The sequence below is a fragment of the Dendrobates tinctorius genome, unplaced genomic scaffold (genome assembly GCF_039654945.1).
Source record: "Dendrobates tinctorius isolate UK_male_01 unplaced genomic scaffold, ASM3965494v1 ptg000170l, whole genome shotgun sequence".
Classification (NCBI taxonomy): Eukaryota; Metazoa; Chordata; class Amphibia; order Anura; family Dendrobatidae; genus Dendrobates; species Dendrobates tinctorius.
Window position 1 is genome coordinate 1,748,082 of NW_027361837.1, and position 16,257 is coordinate 1,764,338.

Consider the following 16,257-nt stretch of genomic DNA (forward strand, 5'->3'; position numbering starts at 1 on the left):
CCGAGCTCAATATCTGGAAAGGGGAATCGTTTTGTGGGGTCCAGACGAACAAGATTCTGACATTTTTTCCCCCCCATATGAGATCCGGTCACCCTAATGTAGAGCATGTCACTTCTTTCAGCTTTTTTCACCCATTTGCTTGAATTGGTGTTTTGAAAAAAACGTTGCAAAAACGCAGGTATCATTATTTGCAGCGTTTCTTCTGCAGAAAAGTCATGGACATTAGCATGGACAAAGACACAAAAAAACGCACCAAAAATACACGCCTAAACCTGCATCTTTGCCGCAGCTTCTTTCCTGCCAAGAAATCAGGTTTTGCTGCAGAAAAAAAAAAAAAAAAAAAACGCCCAGTGTGAACTTTCCCTAAGTGTTTGAGGGATTTAGTCAAAGGCCAATCAGTCATGGTTAGATGACGAAATCTGAACACCACCAAATGGCGGGTCTTGTGGGGTGTTTCTACCAAAAATGGTTCTAGCAGGGGCAACCTATAAAAAAAGCAGAAGGGCCATGGGTGACCAAGACGTGATAGATGATAGGAGGCTAGCTCATCTGCTAAGATCCCCAAAGTTCTATTCCAGTACAAAATGCTGAAAAGGTTAAAGGGATTATCTGCGATATAGAACATTTTAACAGAGTAAAGTAAACCCAACCAGAAATCTACTACATATGCTATAGTCAGATCTTTGTATTTTTCTGTGTATAGGTTTAGACCCCTCTCACACTCACTGCTTCATATTTCTAACACGTCTGGATTGTGATTATATCAGAGCAGTCACCTCCAAAACACATTTCAAACAAATGCAGTGCTGGTACCACCCAGTCCACATATTTAGGTCCAGAACTGCCTGCCTACTACCTTAGTCAATGCATTTTTTTAATCAAATGTTTTTTTATTGAAGATTTTCAAATTTAAGGACAATTACAAAACAAAAGAAAATACACCCCCCACCTCCCGATCGCTCCCACCAACAAGGTATAACAAGTCATATTGAAGTGCAAAAGAAGCTGAGTTTGATAAAAGGGAAATATACTTAAAGTTACCGTATATACTCAAGTATAAGCCGCGGCCCCTAATTTTGCCACAAAAAAATTGGGAAAACATAATGACTTGAGTGTAAGCCTAGGGTGGGAAATGCAGCAGCTACTGGTAAATTTCAAAAATAAAAATAGATACCAATAAAAGTAAAATTAACTGAGACATCAGTAGGTTAAATGTTTTTGAATATCCATATTGAATCAGGAGACCCATAAAATTCTCCATACAAAATATGCCCCATATAATGCTCCATAAAATTCATGATGGGCCCCATAATATGCTCCATAGAAAAATATGCTCCATATAATGCTGCACAAAAATTAATGATGGCCCCATAAAATGCGCTATAGAAAAATATGCCCCATATAATGAAGCATAAAGGTTAATGATGGCCCCATAAGATGCTCCATATTAAAATATGCCCCATATAATGCTGCATAAAGGTTAATGGTGTCCCCATAAGATGCTCCATATTATTATACGCCCCATATAGTGCCTTGCGAAAGAATTCGGCTCCCTGGAACTTTTCAACCTTTTCCCACATATCATGCCTTAAACAAACATACCGAATGTAGATTTTTGGTGAAGAATCAACAAGTGGAACAAAATTGGGAAGTTGAACGAAATGTATTGGTTATTTTAAATTTTTGTGGAAATTCAAAAAGTGAAAAGTGGGGCGTGCAATATTATTCAGCCCCTTTAACTTAATACTTTGTTGCGCCACCTTTTGCTGCGATTACAGCTGCTAGTCGATTGGGGTATGTCTCTATCAGTTTTGTAGATCGAGAGACTGAAATTCTTGCCCATTCTTCCTCGGCAAACAGCTCAAGCTCAGTGTGGTTTGATGGAGATCGTTTGTGAACAGCAGTTTCCTGCTCTTTCCACAGATTCTCGATTGGATTCAGGTCTGGACTTTGACTTAGCCATTCTAACACCTGGATATGTTTATTTGTAAACCATTCCACTGTAGATTTTGCTTTATGTTTGGGATCATTGTCTTGTTGGAAGACAAATCTCCGTCCCAGTTTCAGGTCTTTTGCAGACTCCAACAGGTTTTCTTCAAGAATGGTCCTGTATTTGACTCCATCCATCTTCCCATCATTTTTAACCATCTTCCCCGTCCCTGTTGAAGAAAAGCAGGTCCAAACCATGATGCTGCCTCCACCTTGTTTGACAGTGGGGATGGTGTGTTCAGGGTGATGAGCTGTGTTGCCTTTACGCCAAACATACCGTTTTGCATTGTTGCCAAAAAGTTTGATTTTAGTTTCATCTGACCAGAGCACCTTCTTCCACGTGTTTGCTGTGTCTCCCAGGTGGCTTCTTGCACTCTTTAAACAACACTTTTTATGGATATCTTTGAGAAATGGCTTTCTTCTTGCCAATCTTCCATAAAGGTCAGATTTGTGCAGTGTACGACTGATTGTTGTCCTATGGACAGACTGTCCCACCTCAGCTGTAGATCTCTGCAGTTCATCCAGAGTGATCATGGGCCTCTTGGCTGCATCTCTGATCAGTCTTCTCCTTGTTTGAGATGAAAGTTTATAGGGACGGCCGGGTCTTGGTAGATTTGCAGTGGTATGATACTCCTTCCATTTCAATATGATTACTTGCACAGTGCTCCTTGGGATGTTTAAAGTTTTGGAAATCATTTTGTATCCAAATCCGGCTTTAAACTTCTCCACAACAGTATCACGGACCTGCCAATTGTGTTCCTTGGTCTTCATGATGCTCTCTATGCATCAAACAGAACCCTGAGACTATCACAGAGCAGGTGCATTTATACAGAGACTTGATTACACACAGGTGGTTATTTATCATCATTGGTCATTTAGGACAACATTGGATCATTCAGAGATCAATAATGAACTTCTGGAGTGAGTTTGTTGCACTGAAAGTAAAAGGGACGAATAAAACTGCACGCCCCACTTTTCAGTTTTTTAAATTTCCACAAAAATTTAAAATAACAAATAAATTTCAATCACCTTCACAATTGTGTCCCACTTGTTGCTGATTCTTCATCAAAAATTTACATTTGGCATCTTTATGTTTGAAGCATGATATGTGGGAAAAGGTTGAAAAGTTCCAGAGGGCCGAATACTTTCGCAAGGCACTGTATAATGCTGCTGCCGATAAAAAAAAAAAAAAAAATAAATAATATATATAACATACTTGCCTCTCGTCGCTGACCGCTGCTCCTCAGCGTCGCCAGCTCTGCAGTGACTGTTCAGGCAGAGGAAGCACACTAGTCATGTCATCACGCCCTCTGACCTAAACGTCACAGCCAGAGGACCTGGAAGACACAGTGCAGCGGTGGAACGGGGACAGGTGAATATCGCTCCCCCAGTCCTACTCACCCTCCTGGCACTGCTACATCTCTGTCCCGGCGTTCTAGATTTCTAGGGTTGAGTCAGACTCATCGCAGCTTGTAGCTTTTGGTATTGTGTAGATGATTGGTCTGAGTACCCAAACTGACCGCTATCCATGACCAAAATCACTTATAATGCTCTAGTAACCATCAGTACTGAACAATGGCACACAGAAGAATGTGGCCCGACCTGATGAATGACGCTTTTTGTTACATCCTCCAGGTTGTGGAATACGTGTTTGTCACTTACGTAGCACCAGGCTGCACTATAGGAAGGATGTAAGTCGGTTGAGGCACTGGGATGCACTTGACAATGTTCTGCACTGAAAGCATCGGTACTAGAATTCACAGGGATATTCCATTCCATGTACCTAATTATACCTGCAGACCAAGCATCTATAATATAACACTGGGAGAGTCACTCTGTCTGAAGCTTTTATAGGCTGCGCAAGCGTGACGCGCCTGTGCAGTTTGGACAGAGTAACGCACCCAGGGATGAGGAGGGTGGTCCAGGAGATCACGGTATGCGTAAGCACTGAACGCATACTGCGATCTCGGGCACAACACCTTACCAATACAGTGTTGCCGCGGGGTCTTGCTGGGATGTCAGGAGGGGCGGGTTGTGGCGCCGGAATCGGTGCATGCCCAGTCCGCGCTTTCCGGCGCCATATTGTGGAAGACACACTACAGTGTGTCTTCAAGAGAATGGCGCCGGAAAGCGAGGACTGCGTAGGCGCCGATTTCACTGTCATCGGAGCATGCCCAGTCCGCGCTTTCCGGCGCCATTTTCTTGAAGACATACTACAGTGTCTTCAAGAAAATGGAGCCGGAAAGCGATGACTGCGCAGGTGCCGATTTCGGCGGCAGTATACCACCCTCTCCTGACCTTAAGGTGAGACCCCGCGGCAATACCAGGATTGGCGGGTGAGGGTGTTCCATGCATACCAGGATTGGCGGGTGAGGGTGTTCCATGCATACCAGGATTGGCGGGTGAGGGTGTTCCATGCATACCAGGATTGGCGGGTGAGGGTGTTCCATGCATACCAGGATTGGCGGGTGAGGGTGTTCCATGCATACCAGGATTGGCGGGTGAGGGTGTTCCATGCATACCAGGATTGGCGGGTGAGGGTGTTCCATGCATACCAGGATTGGCGGGTGAGGGTGTTCCATGCATACCAGGATTGGTGGGTGAGGGAGTAACATACATCCTACGATAGGGATGAGGGGGGGGGGGGGGACCATGCATACCAGGATTGGGGGGTGAGGGGGCCATGCATACCAGGATTGGGGGGTGAGGGGGCCATGCATACCAGGATTCGGGGGGGGGGGGGGGGGGAGATGAGGGGTACCATGCATACCAGAAATGGCGGGTGAGGGAGTACCATACATCCTATGATAGGGATGAGGGGGGGGGACCATGCATTCCAGGATTCGGGGGGGGGGGGTGAGGGGACCATGCATACCAGGAATGGGGGGTGAGGGGACCATGCATACCAGGATTGGGGGGGTGAGGGGACCATGCATACCAGGATTGAGGGGACCATGCATACCAGGATAGGTATGAGGGGGTACCATGAATACCAGGATTGGGGGGGGGGGGGGGTGAGGGAACCATGAATACCAGGATTGGGGGGCGATAGGGATGAGGGGGGTAACCATGCATACCAGGATTGGAGGGTGAGGGGTCCATGCATACCAGGATGAAGAATGGGGTGCCATGCATACCAGGATTGGGGGGGGTGACTATACATTCCAGAATAGGGATGAGGGGGCCATGCATAGCAGGATAGGGATGAGGGGTACCATACATAGCAGGATATGGATGAGGGGTGCCATGCATACCAGGAAAGGGATGAGGGGTGTACCATGCATACCAGGATGAAGAATGGGGTGCCATGCATACCAGGATTGGGGGGGGGGGGGGGGGAGGTGACTATACATTCCAGAATAGGGATGAGGGGGCCATGCATAGCAGGATAGGAATGAGGGGTACCATACATAGCAGGATAGGGATGATGGGTACCATGCATACCAGGATAGGGATGAGGGGTGCCATGCATACCAGGATAGGAGGGGGCAGCACATACCAGGATGGGAGACCATATACCAATAAAATTGCTCGCCACCCGGGCGTTGAACGGGTTCATAGCTAGCAACTCTTATATTCCCTAATGGCAGTGGCCTCAAGGTGTTGACTTGCCAAAGCTATTAAATATCCAAAATTACAGAAGAGCATTGCCATTAAAAATAATTTTTATTAAAGCATGACAGCCAAACCATAGAAACACATAAAAGGAGATTCTGGTCCAGAAAACCAAACATAGGTTAGAGTACACGTGTGAGAACAGATGTACCAGTGGAAGATAGTGACCAGCAAGGTTGTATATTTCTCTCATGCACTCTGCACTTTATTTTGTACTATTCATCTCAGCCTGCTGTATTAGCGTTTCTCAAACAAAAAGCACAGAATGACAAATGTGCAAAAATACCTTGCAATAATCCAGATTTTTTCGTGCTTATGCATGATTTGAGACCCCACCCCTCTCTTGTGTGACATGCACATAAGGAGCTGTCTTGCACCACGTGCCCATACCAGAATTCCAACCCCCTGCTCAAAGCAGGATTCGCTAAATCATCCCAGTCAGATGTCTGTCCAGCCTCTGTTTGAAGACTTCCATTGAAGGAGAACTCACCACTTCTCGTGGCAGCCTGTTCCACTCATTGATCACTCTGTCAAAAAGTTTTTTCTAATATCTAATCTGTGTCTCCTCCCATTCAGTTTCATCCCATTGCTTCTAGTCTTTCCTTGTGCAAATGAGAATAAAGTTGATCCTTCTACAATGTGACAGCCCTTTAGATATTTGTAGACAGCTATTAAGTCTCCTCTCAGTCTTCTCTTTTGCAAACTAAACATTCCCAAATCCTGCAACCTTTCCTCATAAGACAGGGTTTGCAGACCGGTCACCATTCTGGTCGCTCTTTTCTGAACTTGCTCCAGTTTGTTGATGTCTTTTCTAAAATGTGGTGCCCAAAACTGGACACAATATTCCAGATGAGGTCTGACCAAAGAGGAGTAGAGGGAAATAATGTCTTCACGTGATCTAGACTGTATGCTTCTGTTAATACATCCTAGAATTGCATTTGCCTTTTTTGCTGCTGCATCACACTGTTGACTCATATTCAGTCTGTGATCTATTAGTATACCCAAGTCTTTTTCACATGTGCTGTCACTTAGCCCTATTCCTCCCATTCTATATATGCTTTTTCATTTTTATTGCCCAGATGTAGTACTTTGCATTTCTCCCTGTTAAAAACCATTCTGCTAGTTGCTGCCCACTTCTCCAGTTTATTTAAATCTTTTTGAATCCTCTCTCTCTCTTCTCTAGTATTAGCTATCCCTCCTAGCTTTGTGTCATCAGCAAATTTAATCAGTTTACCCCTCAATTCCTTCATCTAAAACGTTGATAAAGATGTTGAACAATACAGGGCCCAGGACAGAGCCCTGTGGTACCCCACTTGAGACATTCTTCCAACTGGATGTGCAGCCATTTACGACCACTCTTTGGGTCCGATCACTAAGCCAGTTATGAATCCACCTAACAGTTGCCTTGTCCATTCCATACTTAGTCATTTTTTCAATAAGGATTGTATGAGAGACTTTGTCAAATGCTTTGCTGAAGTCAAGATATACTATATCTACAGCATTTCCTTAATCCACCCAATCAGTGATTCCGTCATAGAAGGAAATTAAGTTAGTCTGACATGACTTATTAGTTACAAACCCATGCTGACTCTGTTTAATCACTTCATTCTTATCCAGGTATTGACATACATGTTGTTTAATAATTTGTTCAAAGATCTTTCCTGGTATAGAAGTCAGACTCACCGGCATATAGTTGCCTGGGTCCACCTTCTTCCCCTTTTTGAAGATAGGAACAACATTTGCTCTTCTCCAGTCTTCTGGCACTTCTCCTGTTCTCCAAGAATTTTCAAAGATTATGGAGAGGGGTTCAAAAATTTCTTCTGCTATCTCCTTCAGTACTCTGGGGTGTAATTCATCTGCACCTGGAGACTTGAATTCATTTAGGTTAGCTAAGTGTTTCCTCACTATCTTTCTGTTTATAGATATCCTGGATTCTTCTATTCCCTTAATAGGACAGTGAATAACAGTTGATGTTACATTTCCTTTCTGAGAGAAAACAGATGCAAAATAGGAATTTAAAAGTTCAGCCTTCTCAACATCCTGTCTTACCAAAAAAGCGCCTGTCTTAATCCTGCTCATTTAGACACTGTTCATATGTTCAGGTTTTAAATACTTTAGATAGGGACTGCTTCAAAACGGGTTACCTTGACGTTGGTGAAGCAGCTTGGCATACATTTTATTGCAAAAAAAGTATCGACTAAATACCCTGTGTTTGTTATTACCTTCTATCAGCACTTGCTGATTACTGTTATATGTCTTATTGCAATGTATTTTTGCACATTTGTCATTCTGTGCTTTTTGTTTGTGTTTCAGTCAGGGTGGTGTGAACATGGTCCAACAGACCTGTTCACATTGTGCATGTCACATGTGTGTTTTTATATTAGCGTTTCTGTAGTCTATTTGGTATGCATAGATGTACATATCTGTGTGCAGCGTTTACATTAGTTGCTACTGGCAAAAATCTCTTCAGAGCACTATGGGCTCATACATTATACTCTGCCACATGTACCCTTAGGTTTATTGTACTATATGCATAGATATTTATACTTGTGTGCAGCGTTTTTATTAGTTGTTGACATCATTTAGAGCACTATGGGCTCATACGCTATACCCTGCCACATGTATACCTATGTTTATTGTACCTTTATAAGGTGACTCAGTACACACCCCCTATATGTGCTGTTTTTTTGCATGCCGCTACACACTGACTACTCAGTAAAATCTTTTGGAACAAATATAGGGGCTGCGGTTACTGTACAGGAGGTAGGACACTTTGTATATACTGAATAGGTGCAGTTATAGCAGCATACATGCATATGTAGCATCTTTTACAATTTATGCTGGTCTGTGCATAGAGGAGAGTGTGAACCGTGGTGGAAGGCCTTTCCATAGTCATTATGACAAGCCTATAATAGATTCTTATTTTGTATCTTCCACTGGTACATCTGTTCTCACACGTGTACTCTAACCTATGTTTGGTTTTCTGGACCAGAATCTCCTTTAATGTGTTTTTATGGTTTGGCCATCATGCTTTAATAAAAATTATTTTTAATTGCAATGCTTTTCTGTCGTTTTGGATATTTCTTGTTCTGAAGTGCCATTATTGGTAGGCTTGATATTTTGGATATATTTTGCCAAAGCTATTGTCTAGCTCTCAAACTGATCATAAGTCTGTTGAATAGTCAAACCTGTTTAGTAACATGAAGGGCACCTACCCAATATTACACAGGCGATTTCAACACAATAGCAGGTGGAAGACGATTTGCTTACCTCACAGTATACAATGTCCGCCCCATAATCTAAAGCAAGAAGTCGCATAGGTAAGGTGCCCACTCGAACCATAGGAGCCAGGATGATTTTATCACAAAATGAAAGAACCATTGTTCCTAAGAAGAAAAAAAAAAAAAAGCAGAATCTGTTCATATATGGTTTGATTCTTACCGTTTAATATACATAACTATAATACACAATTAAAGGGATGCCATTTACTGCAGATATAGGGGTAATCTCTGGGCATACAGCATTGTAATCATGTCTGGCAGTGTAACTGGAACAGCAGCTACAGGGAGGAAATCAAGTGATATTCTCCGCACTGTTGTCACTGCCTGCCCCATACTGGGAGCAGACGACCAATGGAACAGCAATAGGGTCATAGGAGCCGGAGAGGGCTGTGCCGATGCCACAGAGAAGACACTATTACCACAGAAAATGTAAAAAAAAAAAAAAAAAGTAAAAGGCGTGTCCGTCTTTTTAACCATAGGCTTCCTATGTGAAAATAGCAAAGTCAAATGTACTTAACCCCTTGGCTGCTGTGCAGGCTACCCGCTGCAGCCTGGTCTTTGATGATATGGCTGCAGCAGGAGCATCACACTGGCTCACATGAGTGCTGCAGCCAATCACTGGAAACAGTGGTGATGCTGATAACTATAGCACCAGACCACTAAGCCCAGTCATTGGCTGCAGCAGTCAAGTGATGTTGGTGTGAGGAGGATACAGCTGCAGATAAGCAGTGGTGGAAGGAGAGTAGGCAGTTACATACGACTTATTCTGTCATACTGGAAGTATATAAAAACCTGTAAGACTGCTGCCTACAATAGAAACGTGTCAGAACACAGAGGCCCTGTTCAGCACGCCCAGAAATATTCACACAGGTCTTGATGAGGGGCAGTACTGGAGTTAGACACTCCAGATTCATGACTCTAAAAGGGCTTGTCCAACAAAGTACATAGTAATCAATACTTCTTGGAATAAAAAAAGTAGTTCCGCAATTGGTGTTAACCAGATCCCTAAACAGCGTAACGAGAAAAAAAAAAAATTCAAAACGTCAGAATTAAGTTTTTTTGGTCGCCGCTACAATGCAATAACGGGTGATCAAAAGATCGTAGCTGAGTAGATGACATCAGCGGCACAAGCTTCCCCCCCCCCCCCCCCATCTCTCTTTTAGCCCTCTTCCCTTCCTCCTTTCCCTTCCATTCATACCATTATCATTTCTTCTTTAAGTAAAATCACTCAGAATATACAGTTATTGGGTCAATTTTGCGCTCTGGCTCGTTATTGTGGACTCTTTCACACATCAGTTTTTTGCCATCAGTCGCAATCCGTCGTTTTAAGACGCTGGATCCCTTTTTTTCTCATATTCTTGTATTAGCAACGGATTGCGATGGATGGCCTCACGTTTCCGTCCGTCGTTCACTGTATCCGTCGGAAATTTTGTGTCCGTCGGGCAGAGACAAAGTAACATTTTTTGTCTCCGTCGAATAGCTGCACATCGATGGATCCAGTGACGTCCGTCGTTGGATATGATGGAAGCCTATGGGTGCAGGATCTGTCATAAATCGTCAAATGACGGAATCCAGCGACGGATTCCTTTTTTTTTTTTTTTTTTTTTTTTTTTTTTAAACTGAGCATGCTCAATTATTATTACCAGGTAGGGCAGTCGCAATCCAGCAGTTTTGGAAAAGACGGATCCGCCGCAGATTGTGAAAAACCGATGCGACGGGTCCGTTTTTTTCCAAAACTGCTGGATTGCAACTGATGGCAAAAAAAATGATGTGTGAAAGAGGCCTAACATGCAAACCACCCTTGGGGGTAAAGGAGTTGTCCAGGTTTCTGAAGAAAGTCTGTAGTCATTCTACGTGACTGCAGACATCTGAAACTTTACAGCACACACTGTGCATTGTCAGGATTCTCTGGAGCCGGCGGTGAGAGGAGACCACATGACCACAAGTATGTGATTTGCATACATATGGTCTCGAGCCGCCTAAACATGTGCTGCCTCACGCAGTTCACCTGGATCGAGCAAGACCCAGCTTGTCTAGTTGGAATGTGTATACAAATTGCATGCTTCCAGTCCAATGATCACACGCTTTCACCACTGGCACTGGAGAATCCTGACAGCTTGCAGTGTGCGTGCTGCGAGGAAGCCTGCAGTAACATAGAATGTAAGCCACAAAGAAACGTGAATAGCGGCACCAGTGTTAAAACATATAATCCATTGTACGGAGGAGGTGAGCCGGATTATAAAGCCTTTATCAGCATAAATGTCCAATTTGGAGGTGCTCAGCATTTATCAACATGTAGATATAAATAAGTGTGCACTGTCAGAGCGTGACTCGATCATCACGTGACCAGTCATATGTGATTTTCAGGCTTACGGCCACGTGCAGACCAGCTTTCCTCAATAAAGCTGGGGCTGTAGTGTTTCACTGAACACAGAGACTCATGCTGAGCAGCTCGTTGGAACGTAACTAAGTGTGCAAATCGCATGAATGGTCACATAACTATTCCAATTTCCTGACCATAGCCTATCTCTTGCGTCTGTTTCGATTTGACAGACCTTTTTATTGTATATTTTTTGTTAGGTTCACCACTACTGTCAGTGAAATGTACACGTGACTTCCGTTTTTAGCATGTGTTCCACTGTTACATTCCTCTGCTTCCTGTTTGCACACTCAACGCCTGGGTGCATGTGTGCGCAGAACCCAACACCTGTCACGGGTTAGTCTAAGGTGGATGCTGGATATAAGTAGAAGCAGTGGGTCTCATCAGAGCAAGGGAGCTGCAGCTGGGCGATCGCAAAATCAATACCTGCCTAGAGCTTCATGTACGTGCATACAGGCAGCAGAGGAATGTGACAGTGGAACACATGAAAAAAAAAACGGAAGTCATGTGTGCATTTCACTGACAATAGTGGTGAAGCTAACACAAAAATACAACGTGCACCCACCCAGGTGTCGGGTCCTGTGCGCCCTCACACAGGCGTTGCTCACTCTTCCTGGTAAATATGCAAACATATGTATATTATGTATCACCTACCTCATGGTTATTATACATTATGCTGAATACCTGCTTTCTTCTCTATACTCCTCTATTACATGCGGTGGACATATCTCTTCTGTATCAGGCTTTGGCTATTAGACACTATGTGGAGTATCTGATACATATAGCTCTACTGCAATGTGACAAATAACTGCTTTCTTGCGTTCCACTATCAGAGGTGGACAGGCCTTAGCTGCATCGGGGCTTGTTCTATAACTAATTCCTCTAAGCTTTGCATGCTGACTCTTATGTGGATTATTATATCTAAGTTTCTTCTTTATAGTTTCATATTTTAAGTGTTTGTGTGGCTTTTGTTACATAATTTGTTGAATAACATCTCTTTCGGCATCCATGACTGGGTGTGCACATGTCCTACTTATTTCCTCCTTGTTTACAGTATTGCAGTGACAGACACTTTGCCCACTCCCTCCTTGTATATTTGAGCTTCCTAAACATGAGGTGGGCGCCAAACTGACACTTTAACCAGGTGGAGGAAAACCTAGTTCCACTTCCATCTTTACAGGGAACCTGTCAGCAGGATTGTGCACAGTAACATACACACAGTGTCAGGTCGGCGCCATTATACTGATTACAGTGATACCTGGTGATGAAATCCATTTTGTGGTTGTTGTGTAATCTTTATTTTCAGTTTTTAGTTAACGATTTGCCCGTGCCCTGGGGCGGCCTGTGGGGGGCTTCATGTGGTGCTCTGAGTAGGTATTCATAATGCAGACCGCTGACAGGTTACTGATCCCATTAGTTTGCAGAATGAATACCTGCAAACAGTGAAGAGAAAAAAACCCTTCTGCAGGCAAGTGTATAACAAAAAGACAACACATTATCTTCTCCAAGATGGCGCCATCCACGCCTGTGCAGTAGCAGTTTTTGGCGATTGCCGTGAGCTGCCACTGTGCAGGCGGAGCCATCTTGGAGGACGAATTTTTTTTTTCTCTAGCAATAGCAGTTATCGGATCACAGCTATGTACACCGATAGCTGCTACTGCTCAGGCGCCATTTTTTATTTTTGTTGTACACCTCAGGAAAAGCTCAACCACATGAAGAAGCTACACAGTAAACATGCGATTATGCTGCAGCGCAGGTCCATGGCCGGCACCAGCCTGCAGAAGGGTTTTTTTTTTTTTTTTTATCTTCACTATGTACAGGTATTCATTCTGCAAACAAGGGGGCAGGTCAGTGAGGGCTCAGTAACTGGTCAGCAATCTGCACTATAAATACCGGCCGCCCTGGGGCAGGCGCATATCGTTGACTCAAAACTGAAAATAAAGATTACACAGCAACAACAAGACGGATTTCATCTCCAGGTATCATTGTAATCAGTATAACGGCGCCAAGCTGACACGGTGTGTAGGCTACTGTACACAATCCTGCAGACAGGTTCCCTTTAAGTCCCTCGGTTTCTTTAGGAAGAGGTTCTTCAGCAGCTGCAGTAGCCATTTTCCAGCACTCCGCTGCTCACAAGTAGCATGTACACATGAATGAAACTTTGGAGCGTACAGGTCATGTCCCGATACCGCAGAGCATGGCGGCGGCGGCGGCGGCGGCTGCTGCTGCTTCCTCCTCGCCTCTCTCTTACCTCTCACTCTGTCTGCAGCTCCGCACTAGGTGCACGTGTGCCTGTCACTGCCGGCTGTTTATGTAGGAGCCGGACGTCACTTCCGGCGCGACGTGTCGTCACTACCAGGAGCCGCTGTGTCACTGCACGCCGTGTCTGCGCCCCGCGCTGTGAGACTGATGTATCCGCTCCGTGTGCCTCATGTTCACACGTGGAGCCCCGCGCTGCGATGCTTCTTCCGCGGTTTTGCCGCCAGCGATCTCCCAGTGATCCAGCTCCCCAGACGGACACAGCAGTACCTGGAGAGGCGGGAGCGGACGGGCCCGATGCGCGCCCCACGTGCCGGCAGGCTGCTCATCAGCTCCCGCAGGCAGGAGCTCAATCAGTTCTCTGGTGAAACGTGCGGGCGGTGGGAGGAGCCGGCACTGGTGAGCAGGGGATGGAAGCACCGACTGGCCGGCGGAGACCACTTCACCATCCATCGGCAGCGGGAGCAGCGGCCGTGGCCGGAGACGGAGGACACTTTCCACTCCCTGAGCCTGGACCCCCGGGTGGTGTCTGCCCTGGAGACCCTGAACATCACGGCCCCGACCTGGGTCCAGCAGCGGGGCATCCCCGGGCTGCTGCGGGGCCAGAACATGCTGTGCGCCTCGGAGACCGGCAGTGGGAAGACCCTGCTGTATGTGCTGCCCATCGTGCATCGGCTTCTGAGCCAGGACCGGGAGGGGTCGCCCCGCAGCCTCATCCTGGTGCCGTCCCGGGAGCTCGGCCAGCAGGTGACCTCGGTGGCTAAGTCCCTGTGCGCCCAGCTCAGCCTCACCGTGCGGTTTGTGGGAGGAGGGCGTGGGCGCCAAGCTGTGGAGCAGCCGCTCCGCTGTGAGGCCCTGGACATCCTCGTGGCCACGCCCGGTGCCCTCTCCAAGGCCCTGAAGCGAGATCTGGTGACCTTGGCGGCCCTCTACTTTGTAGTCCTGGACGAGGCGGACACACTGTTTGATGACACTTTCTGTGAGCTCATCGAGGGGATTCTCATGAGGACCCAGATCGCCTCCCGGCCTAGTGACTCGCAAGGGCTGGATAGGAAAGCCCAGTTGGCCGTCATTGGAGCCACCTTCCCCCGAGGGGTTGCCAAAATCCTGAACAAGGTGACTGATCTAGACAGCATTGACACCATCAAAAGCAAGAGGCTCCATTTCCTGATACCCCACGTCCAACAGACGTTCAAAAAGCTGAAGGGATCAGAGAAACTGTCTGAACTTGTGGAGCTCCTGAAGAAGCAAGCAGAGGAGAGCGCCGGCACCGCGTTCCTGGTCTTCTGTAACAACGCCGCCACTGTCAACTGGCTGGGTTACTTGTTGGACGACCATGGCATCAAGCATGCCAGACTTCATGGCCAGATGCCAGCCGACCGGCGCTCTGGGATCTTTGAAGCCTTTCAGAAAGGCCGGTGTGACGTGTTGGTCTGCACGGACATAGCCTCCCGAGGGCTGGACAGTCTCCGAGTGGGCACGGTGGTAAATTACGACTTTCCTCCCACTTTAGAGGACTACCTGCACAGGGTGGGAAGGGTGGGCCGCATTGGTAGTGAGAGCAAGGGAGTCGTCCTGAGCTTTGTCACCCACAAATGGGATGTTGAATTGGTACAAAAGATTGAAACTGCGGCTCGAAAGCGAAGCAGTCTTCCAGGGATGGAGTCCCAAATCAAAAATCCTGTAAGCTCTACGGACATTATAAAAGAGCAGATGGAGTAAAGATATGCTGCAGATCACTCTGTGTAAAGAGCAACCATAGATTAAGTTTTGATAGGAAGAATGAATAATACATGTGAAAATAAAACAGGTGAAATCTGGCTTCAGTGAATACTTTCCCATTATTGAGAGTGATGGCAGGTGGTGTTTATAAGGTTCTATGGAGATCTATAACGGTTCCATAGAGCTTGTAGCAGAATGTCTGTGCCTGCCTCCTCCCATCGTCACTGAATCTCAGAAGAACCAGTTGTCTTCACTTAATACAGATTTTACAGCTTTTACCAGAGTTGTGCAGATTGATTTGCAGGACTCATCCGTCGGCCACACGAGTAATAGTGGTCTGGAGGCTCACAAATGTCTTACCTTCCAGGATCCCCAGCACTGCTCTCGATGAGCCTGGCTGGCGTGATGTCATCTGCGTCCTACCACAAAAATGTTGTGCCGGCCTGCCTAGTCAAAAGCTGTTACAGGGATCGAGGACGGTAAGAGGTTCACCAGCCTCACAGTCAGAGACTACCGTCCTTGCCGATGGACTGGATCCATTCGCCCAACTCTAGCATTTACTCTTGAATTGAGATTGAAAGATCAGTCCTGGGAGGGAAAGAAGCAGATCTGTCTGATGAGATTTATTACATAGTTGCTTCTTTTCATGTTTAATATTGATTCATGAAATAAAACAGACGCTTCCGCTAGTTTGCAATTCTGATTTAGGGTTGTTGCTTTTTCTCAGAATGAAACAAAGGTCTCCACTAGTTTGTGACAAAGTTTGTGTCCTGGCTTTCTTGGAATAAAATCTATAATAATTTCTATATAATCTATTTTAATATACCATATACACTCGTGTATAAGCCGAAATTTTCAGCACTTTTTTTGTGCTGAAAATGCCCCCTCGGCTTATACACGAGTCATTGTGCAGAAGCCAGCGGGGAAGCGGCGGCTGGAGCAGGTGGCTGGGATATCATACCCACCTGTGCAATCGCTGAACGTCCCCTGCATCTTCCCTTGTCCTAGGGC

At 45.7% G+C, this 16,257-nt stretch overlaps 2 protein-coding genes across 3 annotated transcripts in view; one reads left to right on the forward strand and one right to left on the reverse strand.

The window, feature by feature from the left end:
- The window catches only part of DUS2 (dihydrouridine synthase 2), a 291,549-nt gene extending 277,897 nt beyond the window's left edge, over positions 1-13,652 (reverse strand). For both annotated transcript variants that reach the window (XM_073550793.1, XM_073550792.1), the window contains exons 1-2: positions 13,517-13,652; positions 8,875-8,990 (exon numbers count right to left, since the gene is read on the reverse strand). In XM_073550793.1, coding sequence (XP_073406894.1) covers positions 8,875-8,985 — 111 coding nt within the window. In that variant the 5' untranslated portion in view covers positions 8,986-8,990; positions 13,517-13,652. The remainder of the gene's footprint in view (positions 1-8,874; positions 8,991-13,516) is intronic.
- A 22-nt stretch (positions 13,653-13,674) lies between these two features.
- On the forward strand, positions 13,675-15,949 carry DDX28 (DEAD-box helicase 28). The gene has a single exon (XM_073550791.1). The coding sequence runs from the start codon at positions 13,675-13,677 to the stop codon at positions 15,244-15,246; it is 1,572 nt and encodes a 523-aa protein (XP_073406892.1). The 3' UTR covers positions 15,247-15,949.
- The last annotated feature ends 308 nt before the right edge of the window (positions 15,950-16,257 follow it).